The sequence below is a fragment of the Mya arenaria genome, chromosome 2 (assembly GCF_026914265.1).
Source record: "Mya arenaria isolate MELC-2E11 chromosome 2, ASM2691426v1".
Lineage (NCBI taxonomy): Eukaryota > Metazoa > Mollusca > Bivalvia > Myida > Myidae > Mya > Mya arenaria.
This window is the reverse complement of record NC_069123.1, coordinates 41,123,186-41,145,641: the sequence shown is the minus strand read 5'-3', so window position 1 is coordinate 41,145,641 and position 22,456 is coordinate 41,123,186. Positions and strand designations below refer to the sequence as shown.

At 34.0% G+C, this 22,456-nt stretch overlaps 2 protein-coding genes across 9 annotated transcripts in view; one reads left to right on the top strand and one right to left on the bottom strand.

Moving 5' to 3' along the window:
- The window catches only part of LOC128207043 (TNFAIP3-interacting protein 1-like), a 32,143-nt gene extending 12,565 nt beyond the window's left edge, over nt 1-19,578 (top strand). For all 8 annotated transcript variants that reach the window (XM_052909866.1, XM_052909869.1, XM_052909867.1 and 5 more), the window contains 13 exons: nt 911-1,396; nt 1,653-1,796; nt 4,654-4,715; nt 5,558-5,732; nt 7,712-7,797; nt 8,114-8,291; nt 8,733-8,870; nt 9,152-9,388; nt 10,141-10,209; nt 10,623-10,827; nt 11,109-11,279; nt 12,385-12,413; nt 13,109-19,578. In XM_052909866.1, coding sequence (XP_052765826.1) covers nt 911-1,396; nt 1,653-1,796; nt 4,654-4,715; nt 5,558-5,732; nt 7,712-7,797; nt 8,114-8,291; nt 8,733-8,870; nt 9,152-9,388; nt 10,141-10,209; nt 10,623-10,827; nt 11,109-11,279; nt 12,385-12,413; nt 13,109-13,285 — 2,157 coding nt within the window. In that variant the 3' untranslated portion in view covers nt 13,286-19,578. The remainder of the gene's footprint in view (nt 1-910; nt 1,397-1,652; nt 1,797-4,653; nt 4,716-5,557; nt 5,733-7,711; nt 7,798-8,113; nt 8,292-8,732; nt 8,871-9,151; nt 9,389-10,140; nt 10,210-10,622; nt 10,828-11,108; nt 11,280-12,384; nt 12,414-13,108) is intronic.
- Nucleotides 19,579-19,591: 13 nt separating this feature from the next.
- LOC128214842 (nodal homolog 4-A-like) lies at nt 19,592-21,437 on the bottom strand. The gene is made up of 2 exons (XM_052921523.1): nt 21,080-21,437; nt 19,592-20,710 (listed from the first exon to the last, which is right to left on the bottom strand). Exons 1-2 carry the CDS (start codon nt 21,435-21,437, stop codon nt 19,920-19,922), a joined length of 1,149 nt encoding a protein of 382 aa, XP_052777483.1. The 3' UTR covers nt 19,592-19,919.
- Nucleotides 21,438-22,456: the final 1,019 nt, after the last annotated feature.

Here is a 22,456-nt window from a genome sequence, read left to right as displayed (position 1 = left end):
GAAATGAAATGCAGTGTACAATAACCTGGTATGGCCTCTTACAAAGAAATTGTTTGCAATTCCTGTGTTTGGGGTACTGTCACTCCTCTGCTTTGGCAGCTATAGTAATGATAAGTTAATTCCCTTATGTAATTTGACACATGGCTGAAGAAATTGATGCCAATTTGACACATGGCTGAAGAAATTGATGCCATTAGTAGGTGTGGACCAGTTTAATATAACCAGTAAATAAGGTATATTGTTCAACATATCAATTCTTACTTAAGTCTAAAAAAAGTTTTGTTTCCTGACCTAACCTAATTTCTTTCAACCAGCTCAGACTGCTGCTCTTATTTTTTATAACCATCACATACATTTTGCTGGCCAATATTTTATTTCTCTCTGTTTTGGATAAATTTTTGAAAATTTCTTGTAGTTTCTTTGTTAAGTAGTGTAAATGTACCCAGGCAACGTAGAGACAGGTTCAGTGCAATATGCACGTGTTTAAATGATACTGAGCTTTCTATCCTATTATTTTTGACTGTGAAATAAAAAAATGTCAGGCTTAAGTGTCAAATGCTTGCTTTCACATAAACAGTCATGACCACTGCATTTGTTTCAAGGACCAATATTACTAATGTGATCAGTTATTTATCAGTAAGAGGAGTGACCACCAAATACCATAATGACAGTTGAAGCTGCATTATGCGATTCCTAATTTTGGCTTCTGATGCAATGTTAAATTACGTGTCTCCTTGAATATCTCTTTTATCAGTTATTTCTCAATTATATCTTATCAATCAGCAGATATTGATTTTAAATAATCTGCATGACGATAATTTTATCTAATAAAGGATTTGTTTATTTGAATATAAATAATAAATGTCATGTATCGTTCTATAATCACATGTTTGTCCCTTGTTCCATTTAGCCCCACAAAAGTGAATCCCCTACACCTGGAAACGACCTTGGCCCGAACAATGGACATGACCTTGCACAATGGACTCAACGAGGTGAACTCAAAGGAACAAACACACAGAATATGCGTAAACCAATTGAGAGCACTGAATACACTGGAGCAATCTCTGAGGATATATTACGCCAAAGTGACAGGAAAGTCACTACGCAGGACCTTTTTGATGTAGTCAATACTGAGCCTTCAAAGTCTAGCGGAGGTTCAAAGTTGATACATGGATCTTTTCAATCAAATGACTTTAACAATGTTCGGCTACCATTTCGTGACTCGGTCGGTATGCAGGAGAGCATGCCTCCAGAGGATTCACAGCCTGATAGTTCTAGTTCCATAACAGGGCTAGGGTTCCATAATGTATCCAGTAATGACCTTTCTGGGGCTCGTCTTTCTTCTCGCCAGGATCTTATGACATTTAGCCATGAAATGCCTCCAAAAATGACACAGGTATGTATCATAAGTTCTTAACTATTTAGTGACAATTTCTTATTAAAAATAAATCTCCATTTTCTGGTTTGTTGCATTATTAAAGTATAGAACTTGACTAGGAGTTTTGTTTAATCTGCTCCCTGATATAATAAATTATATAATAATTGTTACTACTTTACTAACCCTCTAACTATTAAAGAAGGTTGAATGAATATTGGTACTCAATTAAGCTTAACCCTTTTTCTAATAATAAATAATAATTGTGCACTTCTAGAGTCAAATATCAAACGAGGATGAAGATATTGAGAGGATCACCCAATCTCTCCGGCAACTTGACGAGGGCAGCCCAGACTCTGTTAATGTCATGATGTTAATGAGCAATGTACAGAAGCAAATGGAACGCCTTAAACAGTACAAGGTACAGTTACACCTCCTCTTGTTGTCTCTTACATTGTAGTTCCAAACTATTGCATATAAACTCAAAATTGATTCAATAGCTCAGAAGTAGAGCATTTGTTATGTGTGTCATACAAAAACATATTAAAAATTGGTACCCTAGCTCCTTTGCCTGACTATTAGCATTATGAGGGTAGTTCTGCGAAATTTTGAGTACTCAGTACTGGTTAAAACCTTGGAAAGTTTTCTCTCGTGTATCCATTCTTTATGCTGGGAATGTCGAGAACGAAGGGTTTTTTCCAATAGTGCTTGGGTATTTTTCCCAGCTCTTCTAGTCTTTAATTTTGCTGATATCTTGTTATGTCTGAAAAGGCTCTCATGTCACAACAAGCCAAAATGCAGTCAATTTGCCAGTGGACCTTTGTAAACTCATAGAAAAAAATATGTCATTTTTTTCGTCAGTGTACAATTAAATGTTATAATACATTGAAATATTAACATGAATTATTCACCACCAAGCCTTGAAAATTTCTATACTATCTATTATTAATGAGTGTAACACTTATTTTATAAATTATGCAATTTTAACACTCACTTAGGAAAATAAAACTTTGACAAGCATGGAACATATTTAAGACATACCGTACTTACTTTCTGTGCTGTAGAACTGAGAACCTTCAAACATTACAGCTTTTGCATCAGTTCTATGTAAACTTTCAACACTTAGAGTTTGATTTTGCTGGCCTATCACGTTATGATTGGAGGGACAAACGCATTAAGTCAAAAGACAATACACAACGATATATTTAAATATGTCTGTCATCATAGGTAAATCATGATTGGCACTATCTGAATATACCTGTCAATGCATGAAGTGGCTTTTTGAAACGGACATTCAAAGGGGCTTCATTGCTTACAATTACCATCAATCACGAGCCAACAGCTAGATACTCTATCATAAAGCTCATAGATCTTCATGGCAACATTCTGTTCTTAATGCACAGCGAAATATGTCTGTAAGATTTGTACTTTTTGAGTTCCCGCTTAATCTTTTAAATTGTTACACCCTTACAATTCAAAGTTAGGGTGAGTATACAATAATGGGCTGGTCGGTCAGTCAGTTGGTCGGCCTGTCTGTCTTGTCTGGATCATAATTCATGAAAGGGTCAACATAAAAAAATTCTACACATGTTCTTCCACATAACATACTGGTCAAGTTTGACTTTGTTACTAACCACTCATTTTGACAGAGTTATGGCCCCTTTTTCAACTTAGAAATAGAGAAAAATGTGTTATCCAAATCCATAAAAATATTAGCAGATTTAAAAGTATTTGTTACACAATGAAATCATGTTAAACACCATAACATACAGGTTAAGTTAAACTTTGGTTACAAACCACTGATATTCGACTGAGTTATGACCCCTTTTCAAAGAAATAGTTTACTGTTCCTGAGTACCAGACAGCATGTGGGGATATTCGTTGACAGCTCTAGTTCATTAAAAAAATCCCAAGTGCCTTCCACTTAACAAGGGTTCAAAAAGCATGTTTGGTATAACATATTTCCATATGTTTAATATTGATATTTACAAATTTTATGGTCATCTTAAGTTAAGTATCTATAGACCGATTGTTCAGAACTTACATGGTTAAAGTTCACAACGTGATAAGCAACATATTTGTTAACCTTTAACAGTTGTTTTAAATCTGGTTAGAAATACTGCAGATCATAAGTGTATCTGTGAATGTTTTGATGTTTACTCTAAAAAAGTTCTGAACACTCGGCCCAATGTTAATAATGTCATTCCTGTTCACTGTCAACTTCCTCACTGTGGTTTAATGTTAACTGTTGTTTATTGATTAATCAATGAGAAAAGTAAACATAAAGAAATCGTTTTTAGTTCCATTATTACTTAAGAATGGAGTTTATACAAAAAATGAAATGGGCGTTGAGTAAGGTTCAATAATTTTCATCAGATTTTTAGCTTGACTTTTCGAAGAATAAGAATACCGTCCATTCAATGAACTTTATACAGTCATCCAAGGACATTGCACAATTAGGTTACATAATTCCATATTATCTTTACACTAATTATGGCCCTTCATCGACGTTAAAGTTTAAGCGCAAGTTGGGATTTTCACTAATAACTCCTTTACTGTTTTATTCACTGGTCTTCATACTTCACACACAATTGTTGATGGCCATCATACAATTAGGTAACATAACTCCATGTTATCCAAAAGACAAAAATGGGCCTTGGTGGACGATGTTTGGTTTGGTTAAATTTGGTTAAAGTTTTAGGGCACCTTGAGGTTTTTACTCCGATATCAAATAATGTTCATTAAAAGGCCATCACACTATAAGGTAATGTAACTCCATATTAAATTATTAACTTAAATACATATGATAATAATGATGGCCGTTGATTGACTGTTTTTACTTGATCGTTTTTAACAGGCAACATAACACATCATTAATGCATTCATTTCTAAGACAGTTGAGTGAGCACGCTGTCCTACAACAGCTCTTGTTGTCTATACATTGCATGAATATGCATATGAATAAGATAGAATCACTATTATATTGCCTAGTTTTATAGTTGTAGATTCGCAAGGTAAATTTAAATTTAATTTCCATCATGTTGGAAATGGGATCATGTTTATTGGCCATTATGACCCAAAAGTGTTCTCATCTGGAGTTTAATATAAAAAATGGGGCCTTTCCACATTGGGCCAATTTTACTGTACTGAGTAGATGGGCTTTCTTCTAAGCAAATTCCATAAACAAAATCTGTACTACTTACCCTATTCTTTTGACATTGGAACCTTACAAGTATATTGTATATTTTCAAAGTTAACAGTTAAAAGCATTCTTTCAGAGAGTAAACTCAGTTCTTATGGAAAAGTTCAACGTCCTTATAAGGAAAAACAAGGACTCAGAGTAAGTATAAGGGTTGTTCAGGAAGGTTGTGGAATCTTACCATAAAAAGAGAAAATATTGTTGAAAATGTTTGAAAATCTGTACACCTTAGGTTCATTGCAATCAACATTGATGGAAGAAAATCATTGTAAATAGCACTGAATCTTTTTTATATATTATAAAAAAAAAATAACATCAATTTATATTCTTTTCATGTTGAAATTCCTCCAAACTTCCAGAAAACCTCATATTTTATTTATAGCCATAAATTGTACGTGCATAGATTTAAGTGTTGATTGAAAAATAAACTTCCTTGTATAAATTTTCCATGTTTACAATATTAAGGGGTTACAGACTGTGAGGCACCATATATATAAATAGTAAAGTGATGATGATGGTGGGGATGATGATGATGATGATGATGATGATGATGATGATGATGATGATGATGATGATGATGATGATGATGATGATGATGATTATGATAGGGATAGTGGTGGTGGTGATGATGATGATGATTATGATGATGATGATGATGATGATGATGATGATGATGATGATGATGATGATGATGATGATGATGATGATGATGATGAAGATGATGATGATGAAGATGATGATGATGATGATGATGATGATGATGATGATGATGATGATGATGATTATGGTGGTGGGGGCAATGATGATAATGATGATGATGATGATGATTATGATAATGATGATGATGATGATGATTATGATGATGTACATTTTTTTAACATCTTTCTAACTCATTAAGACAATAGGGCTGTAATCCAAATGATAACGGGTCTGATGAATGAAAAAGAATAATTGCTAACAGACACTAACACATCTTTGTAAAGGGAATCCAAGCGACAACTTAAAGATGACAACCATAGACTCCTAGAGCGTGTTCGGACACTAGAGAGAGAGAAATACGAGTTACAGTCATCAGGCAGTGGGGCTAGGGGTCAGTCGGAGAGCCCCAGCCCGTCCCAAGGGGGCTGGGTTCATGTCCAGCAACAACCGCAGGTAGAGGTATGTTGGGTAATTTTGTTTCAAATGTAAAGACAAACATTGCATGAATTAGTCCAAGTTCTGACATTTGTATTCATAATGAAAGAAATCAATAAGCTCTGCTATAGGGCAAATAAAACCAGTTGAAGAGTAACCACTTAGTGTCAGGCATGTTCTTTTTTGTGTTTTCTAACATATAACAGTGAATCAAAACATGTTTTTACCGTCTCAGGTCTTTGGCTTTTTTCCATCTTTATAGGTTTTGTAGATGAAAGATTTTAAAAACTTGCTATACCCGGTACATTCTGGATCTACCATAGTTAAACATTTTTTTACATTTTTACTGCATTGTGTGTACCCCTACCCCAGATTTGATCACTTTATTGAATACATAGTGGTTACGATCAGCCAGTTTTTTTTATCTTTAAGACACATAAAAAATTATATGTTTAGTGTTTAGTACACAAGTGGATCTTCCTTTACATATAAAGGGGTCATGAAAAACTAGAAATCAGTGTTATTTCGCTTGCAAATCAGTCAATTCACGTTATAATGCATTGCAAATTTACTGAGTACCAGCATGGGGGTCCCAATATATACTTGGGGTATGTATTATTTTACCAGTTGTGCATTTCAACAGTAGAAACATGACAGTTAAAACTATTTCCATTGTTCGAATATGAAACATTTGGCTCATATTGGACAAAAGTGCTTTCTTACATGATTTAATGTAAAATTGTGTCTTTTTATGCCAGCTTAAAAAATACTGCTTAGAAAGACAATTAAAAGTGAGTCATAGGACAGCCTTAATTTTTCACAAAATCTGTTATTTTGATTGTTGGGATACCTTTATTCAAACAGCTTTTAAATTTTCAATTATTGGAAATGAACATCAAATCCAATTTTGTTTTACTTTGAAATGATGAACATACATAGGTAATGAAGTTTCATAATGACCAATAGTAAACAAAATTGTGAAGTTGAATTAAAGCCTGGAAAGAATATTACTAGTACTTATTTTGACCACTTTCATTAATTTTAAGCCATTATGAGAGGGTTTGGATTTTGATATTAATATAATGAAACTCCTAAATTTTAATGAAAACAATTATTGATAGTTATTGTTGATTTTACCCCTCCTTTTGTTTAGAGGGAGGGGCGCAAATCAAATCAAATCACTGCAAACTATTTTGAAATTATAAACCCTATAATTTCACTTCAAATAAAATATTACAGATCTTCCAGTATAATCTAGTTCATATTACACTGCGTAGTATTTGATTACTACATGTATTCTCATTATTCTGTTGTAGTTAAATCAATTTGAAACTGAATAATTCCAGTTCTGATTTATCTGTAGTAAATACCAAAGTCAACAGTAATTTGATATATATATTAATGTTGTTTATGAAGATAAACCGATTGCATATCTGAAACAAGAACAAGCGGGAAACCCAGTCAAGTTTACAAGTAACTATAATTAGAAAATTAGGTCAGGAGTAAAACCGACTCTTAATGGAGTTTACTACTTAAGCTGCTATATAAACCTGCAATATGAATACAAAATGCTAACCCTGCATAAAATAGCAAACACAGATAGGAATTAAAATATACACTTCAAATAACAGAGGTACATGTGTATTTCATATTAGATTGATTATTAGTTATATACATATATAAACTTTAAAACATTTTTTGGATGACTTCATAATATTGTAAGTTACAAGATGTTGTGTAATGTTTCAGTCCAAAATAAATTGATAGCACATTATTGCTTTGTATTGACATATGAAACAGTTCTTCATACATACAAAACATAACAATGAAGTGAAAAGTGTTACTGTTTAAAAAAATAATTAAAAGCTTTTTAAGACCAAACCCTACACAGGTCTAAATTTTATTAAGGCAGGGTAGTGAAATACTTTAGTAGAATTAAAAACTGTTTTTTTGTCAATAAAGCATATCAAACACTAAATATGGAACATAATCTCCCTGTACAGAGCGAAATGAAGCAGCACACATCTAATCCGGACGACTTTGCAGCCCTCAAACAGACCAACCAACAGCTACTAGAGGCTAACCAAAGGTAGGTGGAAACAATAGTTGTAGGAGTCAATATTGTTACTTTTTGTTGGACAAAAATAAACGACTGCTTGCTGCTTCAGTCAATTTAATATTGTTTCAAAAATGTATATAAAATAAAAATAGATATGTTAATTGTAAAAATAGTTTTTTTTTATTACTGGAATTTCACTATGTGACATTGCCTCTTAGCTTTACTAGAACAACTGAAACATCAGGGACCCGAGCCCAGAAGAATTAGATTTGACCAAGAATTGCAAAAGAATTATATTTAAATAATAAAGAATAACACCTGTTATAACAAAATCAAAAAATTGTAGGTGGTCGAATGAATGGAACAAGCTGCAGACTCACTTTGATTCCAAGATCAAAGGCTTGGAACAGGAGCGTGACCGCTTGGAGCGGGAAAAAGTCGATCTGCAACTAGCAGAGGACACAAAAATACGTGACTACGAGAAGATGCTGATGACAGCAAAGAAAAACAGAGAAGAGGAGGAGGTGTGTTGAATATTAGTTAATTTAGTGTCCGGAATTAAACTGGGACATCTGTCATGTGAATTGTACATGAGAAACATGTGCATGTAGTTTAACATGCGTGTGTTTACCATATCTGACACTTGTTAACATGTACCTTATTGTATATTGAAAGATTAAGCTGTGTATTTTCGTGATTGTAGTTATCAACTAGAAAGGCCTGATACTGTGGTGCATGGTATAAGTACATCACCAGATATAAGTTTTTTTCTCATTTTACAAACAAGCATTACTTCCCAAGAGCTTGTTTTACTAAATGTAAAATCTGTAATTTGCTTTATGTACTCCTTATTTTATCTGCAGATTTTATAACATACATTCATTCTGAATGAATTGGTAAAGATTTATTATAATTGAATCCTTCTTCTTTAATATGACTAACAAAAACTGACCCTTTGATTTAAGAATGCAAAGGAGGAAGTTCTTCTCCAACTACAGTCAGTAAACAACCGGGTGGAATGCTTTCAGGCCCAGGTTACAGAACTGACAGACACAATTACCAGTCTACGACGACAAAACCAGGCACTAGATACTGAACTAAGGGTACTTCTTGATTGTTACCTTGTCAAATGACTAGATATATTGTTTACCATGCACACTAGTACTTTGAAAAAGTAATCATCTAGTTGTTATTATTGAAGAGCAGTTAATAAAATTTTAAAATGAACTGTTATATAAAGGACTAATTAAATGTTGTATACATTTGAATTAGTCATTTAAAACCATTCAAGTAAATTTTTAATATGATATAATAAAAACCAACAACCTTTAGTCATTATGTTTAATGTTAACTTAAATCTTCATTTTACTCTCTCCATTTTCAGCAAAGGCCAATAGTTACAGCCACTTCTGCCTCTGTCCAGCCTCCTGGAAGCCACGACTACGAGACAGAACTCACCGTACTGCGTCAGCAGGTGCTTGTTTTCCAGGAGGATTTCGACCGGGAGAGGCAGGATCGCGCCAAAGCACAGGCATTGATGCAGGAGTTTCGTACTAAATGTGAGAGCCTGAAGAAACGTCTGCGACAATTGGAACAGAAAAACACTGCCCTTCAAGTCAAAGTGAGAATTCATGTTTTTTTTTAAGGATCATCTAAAAACGAAAATAATATTTGATACCATCGGAAAATATAATAATTTGTTCTATTTAAGATACTGTTGTTCTGTTATTTTTTAGAATGAAATGGTATTGAACACATTGAATAGTTAAGGTTGTGTATGATATATTTGAACTGTAGATGCCATCCCTTCATCTCTATACTTAGAGTATGTTAGGAGTGGGTTTTTTACATTATATTGTGGAACTTTGTTGAACTTTAGAGTAAAATCCATATTTCATAATTCACAGTGATCACAAAAAAAGCAAACTTTTCTCAAGTGGCAGGATTGTAAATATAATTTTCTGTGGTCAATAGTGAAATAAATTTGATCTTACACTGAAATTCATCAAATGTTATGTTTCCATTCTGTAAATATTTGAGAAAAATGACAATTTAATTAATGTTTTAATGAAGAGGAAAATCAAGTGTGAAACATACATTGTGAAGTCATTTCTGGTGATTTTTCAGCCCAGCATACAAGATTAAATAATACAAGAACCAAAAGCTATAAGAGAAGTGAAAATATAAAAACAGATATTTCATGGAAAAACATGAAAGAAATGATTGTTATCAGTTTCTGATACATAGCCACAATTGGGCTAAAAGGTATTTAGTTTTAGAGATGTAGCAACATTATCTAATTTTATGAGAAAGTATACATGTAATATTTTGTTGTATGTTTTATATTCCATACTTTTACCTTAATATTTTCAGTCAGAGGACTCAGAAAGGAACCTTAAGGATGAGAATGAGAAACTAAGACGAGACAATGACACACTGAGGGTATGTAATGAACAGAAGAGATGCTGTAGTTCTGCCCCTTTTATTTCCTACCATCTCATTAAAATACAAGAAATAATACAGTTCCTTATAAAAACTTTAATTTAAAACTTTATAATTTTAATGAAAACAATTATTGATAGTTGTTGATGATTTAACCTTGGATTCACCCCTGCAAATTATTTTAAATTATAAACCCTATAATTTACTTCAAATAAAATTTGATACAGATCTACCAGTATAACTAGTTCATTGTGCACTACATAGTATTTGAATAATCTACGGTCACCTCCTTCATATTGATTAGGCAAATGGTGGAAAAGAAATGGTGTTTGTTTTAAAAGACTTATATCAACTGAAAATCATACTTTGTCAAAAATAAATTTGAAGGATTGTCATATTTTCTTCGTGTGCAGGAAATGTTGCGACATCAGGTCCCTCCTTCACCCCAGTATGGAGCAATGCCAGTGGATTACAGATTGGAGCCGTTTCCACGGGCAACACAGAGGTCAGAGACCTTGTTTGGGCAAGAGGTGCGAAACCCACCCATTGTGCACCCCCACCCACAACAGTACATAGTGAGTCCGCAGACACAGGGTCTTAGAGCCCCCCCTGTGCAACGTAAGTTATGATTGTTATTGATTCAAGGTTACCATAAAAGGGTTATATAAAGTGTTATAGAAAGTGATATGGAATGCATTAAAAGTATTTTAAATTAAAACCAAATTAAAACACAAAAGAAATTCCTGTCTTTTGGTTGTAATGTAATACATGAATTTTGAAACATCCGCCAACTGATTACTGGAGTTCCACAATATAAAGTCTGTTTATGTGGAATGTGTATTTTATTATATCATTCATTGCTTTTTAATGATTGATTCTACTTCTTGTCCCTCACACAGACTCACAATACACCCAAGCCCGTGACCCGGTGTTGCAAATGCCTGTCACCCGGGATGAGCCCAAGATGGAGCACATGCAGGGCGCCTGGTCGTGTAAACAGTGCACTTACATCAACTACCCGAGGCGGACAGTGTGTGAGATCTGTGGATACATACAAAGCCCTCAGCCTAGTATGTACATGAACACCTATGGTTAAGTGAGAGACATAGGTTTTATAGTAATTATGACTCAAGTGAGAAATATACTGTCAACTTGTCAATTGTCATATATGTATATATATATATATTTACATTCGCCAAGTTTTTTGTATAGATGAACCTCAACATAAAAATAGTATAACATGCAATGAGATATGACATAAATGTTAGTTCAATATTGCGCTTCGATTGGATTATGGTAGTGAGACGTCATTTTACAAATGATATACAATATAACAAGTATCAGCTATTTTTTATTTTTTACCAATGTATGTTGTCAGTTTCATTGCTTTAGGGACAAATACTCAATTGCAGAAGATACTGCTAAATTTTTAATCTTTCTTAATGAACATTTATAAAATTTGAATGAAGTACTGATCACATTTTTTCCCTTTTTTTTTTTTATTTATGCTGTATGAACGTTTTATGGAATTTGCTTGCATGCCTTACTGCATTCATACAGCATAAAATGCAATCAACCCTTAGATTTATATATAGTTTCTTGTGACTGCAGCACCCATGGTGTTATCTGTTTCACTTATAAACAGATCTATGAATATATTTTTTGAGGCATACAGAAGCTTTATTCTTATTACATATCAGAGAAGTGTAAGCGCATCTAATTATGCTTAAGGAAATACTTGCACTTTCCCTCTTATTTTTTTAAAAACCCACGTATAGAGTAAATTGTATGTATAAAATCATAAAAAAATAAATAAGCAAATGTTGCATTTCATATTTCAACAATGATTTTCAAAGCTGATGTGAAAATGTGAAATGTGAAATAGGTTCCACACAAATTCATTTTTGTGACTGTTACATCCTTAAAAACAGTAATGACTATTCACATGATTTGATATGACTGTTCCAGACAGTTGATCAAGTGTCCTCATGTGTCAGATGACTGCATTTCTCAGTTTCATGTGATCTTATTAATCACCGTCAAGTTTACAAAGAAAATATAATAACTCATGTCTTCCTTTCTTCTTTTACTGTATTCTTAATTTTAATGTTAAGTGAAAGTACTCTTATAAAATTAACTTTACAATTTTGATGTTTACTTTTGATTTATTTTCAGATGGGGCTTTTAACTTCAGCGGATCTGAGGTCTGTACTTCCTGGTTTTAATTCTATAAAATTTTACTTCTTAAATAAGCCCATGTTATCTTTAGAGGAAAACAGTTGCTTGTTTGTATTGTAGATAAGATTTAAGTTATGCCTAAGTTGAATAGTAATGAAACACTTCCTGATATAATAAAGGGGAAAAGTACTTACTGGTTCATTGTACTTAAGTCTCAAGTTTCATTTTAATAACAAAGTAAACGCAATATGCCAGGACTGAATTGTTTAAAAACAATATGTACCAGCCTTGCTAGTTTTGGAAGATATTGGAATATCAATGCCTTTTTTGGTGTGCAAATGCATAGATTTGAGGCCATTCACAATAGTGACATGAAACTTGATACACATGTACACGGCAGTAATAATTATAACAATCATGTACAGCTATTTACTTCACCCTTGTGGATATATATTGAGTTGACTACAGTGGTCGAAATTAGCACAAGCCCGCAAGGCATACACTGGAAAAATGCTTTTCGGGCTTGCTCAACTTCTTGCTTGTTCAAAAACGTAATGCCAAGCATTAGTATATGAATGTGGGCTTGTTTATCCAAAAGACTAATTTCGATGACTGTTACTATTATATCACTAAGAGAACTGATATAAATGGGTAAGCGTTGAAATCTGCTGGCAGTGCTTTTGTTGTAACATGTATTGAATGCTTTCCTGTCCCATTGCAGAAACTGTTTGCCCGAGGTGATCCGCAGGAGCATCAACACCTCAATCAGCAACAACAACAACCACAATACCGACCACAGCAACAACAACAACAGCATCAACCACAGCAACAACAACAGCAACATCCATACACATTCACAGCAGGGCCACCTCCAAGAGATGTCAACGTGATTGGCTGAAGGATGAGAGGACGCTAAATTAACTTACATGTTGCTACATGTGGAGATAGATGCGTTACCAAAGAGAGGTGAACGTGTGCAACTCGTGCACAGATCACTTCATACACATGTACATATACATGGGGATGGTTGATTTCGGTAGTGAGCGGAAAATATCGATGCCGTTTCATAGTTCGATATACATGTACACGTGTATACACCGAGAGGAGTAATATATGTGCTTCTCTAAATCCTTATGTGAATCAGAGCCTCAGGGTGTTTATAGGGTCCCAATAATCATTTAAAATATGTTGTCTTACAAAAATGGCAAATTGAGTTTTATTATAAATTATATATAACATGGTGTCTAACCTTGTTATATTGTTCTTACTTGTGTGATAACCGTTTTTATATGGACTGATTGACTTTTCTTGGCTTTATTTGTCACACACTTTATTTAAAAGGGTAGTTATGGTAGTGAAAACCATATGATTACCTACTATGGTCAAGTCATTAATAATAATCATATGGAGGTTGTTATCAGTTAACAATCTTTATAACAGAATAAGCCCAGTTTACATATGAGTCTATTGTAGTAATAATTACATGAAATGTATTAACAATTGTTCATCAGCAGACAGTTTTCCTAACTATAAACACCCTGTAGGTTGTTGGACAGAAAAGGGAGGTAGGAGAGTTCAAATCAATGCTTGTGCTGTTCAAGTATTGTGTGAATATGTCAGTCACCAAGCTGACATAAAAGAAATATGCAATTGGAATACTGCAACGTTCCAAACTCAAACTGAGTTGACCTCACAGTACTTGAGCTTCATGATGTTTATTACAATGTATTTTTTTAAAGAGGCATTCATATTTGGATTTAGACAGACTGTCTAAATGATTTGTTGTTATTGCTGTTGTTATTCTTATTTTGTGTAATATTTTATGGTTTAATGACCAGCTGCAAGGGTGTTAGACTTTTGTTTGATTGTGTTAAGAAGATGACAAAATTTACATTCTGTAGTGATTGTTATAACAAGCAAACAATGTATGACCTGTATTTTCTTATGTTATTTTTTCATTCTTACTAAGCTGACATTTGTACATTTATTATCATTGATTCGTATACTGTATGCCAGATAAGGTGTCAGCCATCACCACACGGGTCTTCATCACTTTTTATCCTGCTCTCTCAATCTCTGAAAGTCATATTTCGACAAAGAAACATCTTAAAAAAGATGCTGAGTAGGACTGTGCAACACATTTGTTACACTAAAAGTGTAAATGTGGATTCAATTAAACAGTGATAACAAAAAATGAGTAGAGATTATTTCATATTTTGGAGACATAGACAAATGTAAGATAATAACTTCAACAAATTTATGCTTGTTTTGCTGTTTCCTTCTCCTGTAAATGATATGCATATATACTGAATGGGGAATGAAAATTTACATTTTTTTTTTTCGATTTTGCATGTTAATCAACGTAACATTAATTGTTTATGATAATGCCCAACATGTGCCATGCTATAGTTAAAATCACCAGATACAGATAGGAGCCCTAATCCACCAATGCCGGAGATTCGAGAGAGCTCCTCTCATCTCTAATGGAAGCAGCCTGTTTTGGGCTCGCTATATTTCATTCTGACATGCCTGGAATTATATTGGACATGTATTTTCCTTGGGTTTCAGAGTTGATGTAATTATTAGGATATGAGGCTGAGACCTATATCTACATTATTGTGGCCAAATGTGACACCTTATCTCAGTTGAACTTGACTACATGTAGATGTAACTGTTAGACTATATGAAGATTATGAAGATTTCAATGCCTCAACATAAGACTATATGAAGATTTCAATGCCTCAACATACTTTAATTTACTCAAAGAGGAGTTTGGTGATAAGTGAATAGTTCAAGGGAAAAGGACAAAGTGATTATAATAGTTTCAGACATAAATTGACATACTGTATGTATTGGATACACTTACTGGGGATTGACATTATTATTGTTTAATCAGACTTAAATGCAGCTATCAGCATAACATTATTGTATTAAGATACACATTTATATGGACATAAAGACATTTCACATAAAATATTTGGAGAGATAGATGCTGTGTCAGTGCTAATTTGGGTAATTAAGGGACACTGTGAACAATACTGGATACAAGGATATATAACTCTCTGCTTTTATAGTGTTCTATAGGGAGAAATTGAAGCTATACAAAACGTATCAGTGTTAATTTTGGTAATTAAGAGACACTGTGAACAATACTGGATACAAGGATATCTAACTCTCAGCTTTTATAGTGTTCTATAGTGAGAAATTAAAGCTACACAAAATGTTTCAGTGCTAATTTTGGTAATTAAGAGACACTGTGACCAATACTGGATACAAGGATATGTAACTCTCTGCTTTTATAGTGGTCTATAGTGAGAAGTTAAAGCTATTGGGATTTACTGTGTTTTTTGAGTTCAAGAGATCTTGAGTGTGCAAGAGTCATGGCCAAGTTTTGTGACTTAAGTATAGGAACTGTGTCACAAATGTTTACGCTCAAGCCAATTATGGATTTACTAGTAACTGAGATACTGAGCGCATAAACTTGCAGATTTATGTAGACTTACTGCTGCAGTGACCTTTGGAAATATTGCAAATGGCTGGAATAAAGGTGTTATTCTGTTGGTGTTTCTACTAGGCATTGGGTTACTGTGAAAGGGCTTATTTTAAAAAAAAGGTCTTGAATTGTAGGGGATTCGCTTTTGTTTTTTTTTATATATATTTTTGTTGTGTCGTGTTGTATAGAAACAATCTTTATAATAAAAAGTTTTATGAAATTAATAATTATGTTTAATGCTGTTTTCTCACATATTTTATTTTGATGTGATGCAACACTAAAATTTAATATGAATAACATAATAGACGGAGTGGAATAAGAAATTTGTAACACTTAACTAATTCCTATAATAAGTTTATATGGTTATTTTTTATAATACATATAAGGAATATACATATAGAATATAATTTTCATGTATGGGGTATTTTTAGTGATAGTTTAGCAATGCATTTGTAAATTTGATTTTAAGGCTGGAAAAATGCTGTCATTTGTAACTTGTAATTTGTTTTATTTCCACTCTATGCCATATAGGGAGTACATGATAGTGACAGTGTGATTCATTATATCTGTCCTAATTTGTAATGCTAGTACTTTTAAACAGACAAACAAAACAAATCTGTTTTCTTTTATTTTTAATTGCTATTATAAGAGATATAATCAAGTAATGTTTTATTTATAATATGTAAATTAACCTTTGCGACATCAGTTAATGTATGCATTGTAAATATGTCCGTTTCACGAAATAAGTTCCAAATTACGTTTTTAACAGTTATGACATCATGTGTTAGTTTAAAAGGCATTTTGATCTCATTTTGTTTCTTGGTAAAGGCAAACATCCTTATGCTTTTCTTATCAGAAAGTCAGAATATTGTCAAGTTGTTTGAAAAATAAAAGTGGTTTAAGGTATTTTATATGTTTAGATGTGTATATATGTGGAGCTTCTTAATATTAATTATTTGTATGTAGTGCAGAGACAAAAGCTGATAAAGTGACACCTGACATACTTTTTTGGAAGACAACACTTTACCACCAGGAAATGCCTTGTTGGAATTATTTAAAAATAATCATGGCCACAGGTTGTTTGTAAGATCATATAATAAACGTAAAATACATCAAAGTTAGCGGTAGTATTATATGACGTCATTTCTACGCTGTATAAAAAGTGCGTTACAAACTCATCCATAACATCCAAAAACAAATAGAATAGAAATGCATTTTACTTGTTTTCGATATAGGGGTGATAAGAGCACTGTATACATTTCATGTTCGGCCCTCGTGATATAAGCGTGAAAATACCACTATTTTTTGTCAAGATCCAGCCTTCACGATTTGATTACTATATGTATCTTTTTGTATGGTGGCTGATTTCTGTCAATTTTGTTTTGACCTTTCTAGCTGCAAAAATGTGAAAAACAGCCGTACGTCTGGGCGAAACGCGCCAATTGGTTCAGCGAAAATGCGCTGCATTCTTATTTCGCATTTTCACCCCGCCACTTGGCACGTTTTTCTTATCTTTGCTCTTTCGATGCAAAAATGCGAAAACATGAAGCCAAAATTTAAACTGCTCCTTCCACCGGTATAACACTCAATTTCCTAAACATATTCGTGAGTGTTTTACTGGTGAATAAAGCACAGGCTGTCATACAGGCTGAATACTAGGGATTAATTTGAAATATCTGGAAACTACAGTGATATATAGCACGAAAAAGCATTTCCATTCCAGTTCAGGCAATGTTGCTACGCAGTATTTTATGCAATAAAGTGTAGACAAACGACTTCACAAAGTAAACAAAATGACGTCACACAATGCTACCGTCTATTGTTGCCATATTTTAGGAATGAATTGCGGGATTGATGTCATAAACGGGGTATGCACGCTGTTGGTCTGGTTTAAGTGTGTTGAGCCCGATGCATTCGACGCGTTCTTTAACCAACCCAACTGCGTTCATTTCCCGATAAAGACATCGGACTCCACACACTTTAACCAGCCCAATTGAACGCAGTTGGGCTGGTTAAAGTGTGTGTAGTGCGATGTTATTATCGGTGATATGAACGCAGTTGGCCTTGTTAAAGTGTGTGGAGTCCGATGCATTTCACGCGTGCTTTAAAAAACTTAACTCCGTTCATATCCCCGATAATGACATCGTACTCCACACACTTTAACCAGCCCAACTAAACGCAGTTGGGCTGGTTAAAGTGTGTGTAGTGCGATGTCATTATCGGTGATATGAACGCAGTTGGCCTTGTTTAAGTGTGTGAAATCCGATGCATTCAACGCGTACTTTAACCAGCCTAACTTCGTTCATATCCCCGATAATGACATCGTACTCCACACACTTTAACCAGCCCAACTGAACGCAGCTGGGCTGGTTAAAGTGTGTGTAGTGCGGTGTCATTATCGGTGACATGAACGCATTTGGGCTTGTTAAAGTTTGGAGTCCGATGCATTCCATGCGTACTTTAACCAGCACAACTGGGCTCATATCCCCGATAATGATATTAATCCCGCAATTCATTACGTACATTTAAATAGTTCATTTTTTATTCAAGAATTGTTTGAAAAATAATTAATTGCATTTAAAAAAACCTTTCAGTTATTCTGTCTTGCCCATACTGTAAATAGAATGGTCCGACCATTACCGTCAACAGTTTATCAACGCGAGAAAGATCAATCATTTCAAATCACTTTTCAACGTCAACTTGAAACACTAATGACAACAATACATTTCACATATTATGAATTTTCACTTTCTTACATGTTGGTTTATATATAATGTATAAAAATGTACATGTCAATTGAATTTTGTTTATATTGTAATTCTTATGACCAAATTCAATTTACATGTATATTTTTATGCGATAGTTTGCGATCCAAACATTTCTAAGATCTTTCGTTCATCGGAAAATATTCGCAATTGCCGAAAGGCAGTTCATTTAAGGAATGGACGTTGTGGTGTAAAATTTTGAAGAGAGAATTTTGGTATTAATGTTATTATCGGGGATATGAACGCAGTTGGGCTGGTAAAAGTGTGTGGAGGACTCCACGCGTACTTTTACCAGCCAAACTGCGTATGATATTTACACCAATAGCTAATTATTTTTTTCAAAAATTGTAGAAATAATACTTTATTAAATAAGGGAAAAAATCAGTTAATCTTACTCATCCATTCTGTAAAGAAGATTTCCTTTATGTCAATGTTAGCTGTTTCGTATTTGATTTTTTTTTCGTTCTTTAGTTAATTGAAACATTCATTTAGTTTGTTGTTTTGTTGTTTGTTATTTCATATTATAACAGAATTTTGATTTGAGATTTGTATTGCAACAGCCCATATTACATTTTTCGAACAACGATTTCGTTATTATTGAGTACTATTCGATTTAAGAATATACAAATAGGAGTGTTATCTCGGAAAATGTGTCTAGTGTCACTTTAGGGCCTTTTTACTTCAACTTAATATTCGTTTTAATTTCTTCTACATGTATTCAGCCAATAAAACAAGCTACAGCTGTAAAATAATTACTTCAAACTCAATGTAACAATGTTCATACTTTATAATAACACCGTTTCCCTTGATTGATGTGCCGCTTGTGATAGATATCTACATTGTACATGTATGCACGTTGTATTCCCCAATTAATATCCCTTTCTCTTTTCTTTTTTTGGGAGAAAAGGGAAATAAAAACAAATAAAAATTGAATAGTCTTATTTTTAATTTATTTTATTATGGCAAGCAATTATTACACAGAATGAGTATATAAAACAATACAATGGATAGCACTTGTTACGTGACCTGCCAACTATAGTTGTATACAAACGTTACTAGCGAACATGAGGTTTTATGTATACATGTCACAAGTCGGATGTGGTCAGCGCTTTTCTGTTATTACACCAGACACGCGGATTTGTTTTGTTTTTTCACAATGAAAGATGATAATGTTATATGACACTGATACATTTAAATGTATATTTTGACAAGCAATAAGTAAGTAAAAAAAACATTGCACAACTTGATTTGTTAATGTGTTTGCATAGAAACTATTATCTGCACCCGCATTCGGCTGCTATCATGTCCTCGTGATGACGTACGACGACGTCGTCATATTCTAAATATAACATGCTTAGAGGGCGCATTTTAGTTGCTACGCAACAAGGTGCCGGCGCAGCAAGGGGGCGTTTCAAACGCATCAAAGTTTGTAACATCACGTGATTGTTTGGCGTGTATTCCGAACCCATGGGTTCTGGACACTGTCCGTAACACGCACGCGCATTAAACTTTTTTGGATGAATAATCCAAGGTCCCCAGCCGATTAAATCGAAGTTTACCTTAAAGTCATTTAATTTACACACCTCAGCATTGTCAACCTTTCCCTGCCAAGGTTTTCGTCGACGTTTCTTCTCCTGTCTTGAACTTGACCTTCTGTATCGCCTGTGGGTTGACGACGCAGTATTTAACTTTGTATCATCATTTGAGTTTTGCGTTAAAGATTTCATTGCAGATTTCATTAGGCCATTGTCATTTGAGTAAATCACGAGAATGGGCTCCAAATTGGCCATGTCTCTTAAGTTTTGTATCACCAATTTAACTGACATGTTTCCTTTGTAATCTTCTACTATAGACGCCGCACTTTCGGGTAAAACAAACTTTGATTTCCCGCGTTTCATGAACATTTTGTATTTATGAATTAGTTTGTTGTTCTTGCGCACCCTGAGTGTCATACGTCGACGTTTCTCTGTGAACCCGTTGCCAAGGAAACGCAACTCCATCAACCTGATAGTTTCGTGGTTCGGGAGTGGCGGTATGTTGAAACCCACGCTCTCGTCTTCCAGACCTGAAATAATAATGTAACAATTAAATTAAGGGAAAATAAAGGAAAAAAAACACAGTAAATGCAAGAAAATGATGAAGGCATTGCTTTGAATCCCGCCATTCCGCCCTCGTTTACAAAGTTGAAACCGACATACAGAAAAGTAAATACACTGCTTTGACAGTTTTACCCAAAATTGGATTTGTAATATATTTATTTTATACAAGCGGCCACAGTAATTACGTGGCTATTTGTATTCCTACTGCTGAAATTATCATTAGTATAATTCAAATAAAATATTTAAGAAATTTCGAAGTGATTTTGAAATAACAATAAAAAAATCAAACATTTAACAAAAAGACTTTTGTTAAAATTAAATGTGGTTAAACTTACGTATGGTACTAAAGCTGCGAACAGTGTCGGCCTGATGGAGCCTGTGAGTTGTATGTGCGTCTGTGTGACCTAGAACGGTCGCCATCTTGTCGCCCTGAAGAAGCTGCTCGAAGACCCCGATCATGAATCCCACGGACGGCGAGTGGATGTCCGTCTGTGCGTGGGTCTGTTGGACTATGTGCGCTCGCAAATCTTCCGGTTTTATTGCCAACTCTTCATTGTCTCGGATGTTCCTCAGCGTCTCCAAAAGAGATTCCGTACCTATGTTTACGTTTGCATTTTCATTTAATACAAAGCCTAACACCGCGGTCAATTCCAGCACAGAACAGAGCACGATTGCTTTAAACAGTCTGCACATTCTTGTATATTTGCTTACAGCTGATAACTATATTGCAAAGTCACTGGAATGTTATTTATGGGTTCGTCCTCTCCAGAGTGTCATATGGGTGGTTGTCTCAGAGCCCACGTTTAAAGATTCAGTTTCAAAGATGTGGAATCTAAATCCCCTACTTTAGGAGGATTTAAACTTTCTCCAAATTTCACTCTGTTATCTATCTGCTGATTCGATCCCGAGCTGTCTCCAGAGCGATTTCGGTGTGTTTTGATTCAGAATTATTCCTAATGCTCTTGACGCCTGTTAAAGTCCGTTTGATGAAATAAGTCCTGTGAAAACAGTTATCAGAAATGACTCCAACTGTCCGCCCACTATAGTTTCAATAGATTTAATATTATTTGGTGGTGAATTTCTTTCGATGTTTACGGTATGAGCTGATATTATGGTATACCAAACATTTGGAACATTCTGTTTTTATATGTGTCAGCGTTTAATGTTTTTCTCACGTTAAAGAGACGGCCGCCGAAATGGGCGCCGTCAGCAATCATGATAATCTCATCATAATCCAATTGTTAAGAAGATTATTTGATCACGGTGCTTCGTTAATACTTTTATAGTGAAATCATATTTATCATTAAAGCACCATAGATCACGATCTCATATTAACAAGGCAATGATTCCTTCTGAGTACAAGTTATATCCAGACGGATCGGCCGAACTTTTACTCTAATTTGAATTATTCTGCAAATATATTGATAATTTAATAAAATAAATAAATACAATTTTACATGTTTTCTTGAAAAATTGAAAGCACTCTTTAAATGCCATTTAAATGCATTTGGTAGAATGAATGTCATCCCGAAAATGCTTACAAACAAACAGAATCACATTCATGGCAGTTTGTCAAAATGACCTGTGCTTCCCCAACCAACTCGCCAAACTTCTACAACGGTTCACTGAAAATGGGTCCAGTGTTTTTGTTATTATTTGGTTCTTTCTACTAAGTAGTCGTGCATGTTAAAGTTACATTTAGTTGTTGTTGT

Bases quoted from the DNA above. Each gene is read 5' to 3' on its own strand.
- LOC128214842 (XM_052921523.1), bottom strand. From the start codon at position 21,437: ATGTGCAGACTGTTTAAAGCAATCGTGCTCTGTTCTGTGCTGGAATTG. The intron at 20,711-21,079 runs GTAAGTTTAACC...TTATTATTTCAG, and splicing joins TCGCAGCTTTAGTACCATAC to GTCTGGAAGACGAGAGCGTG.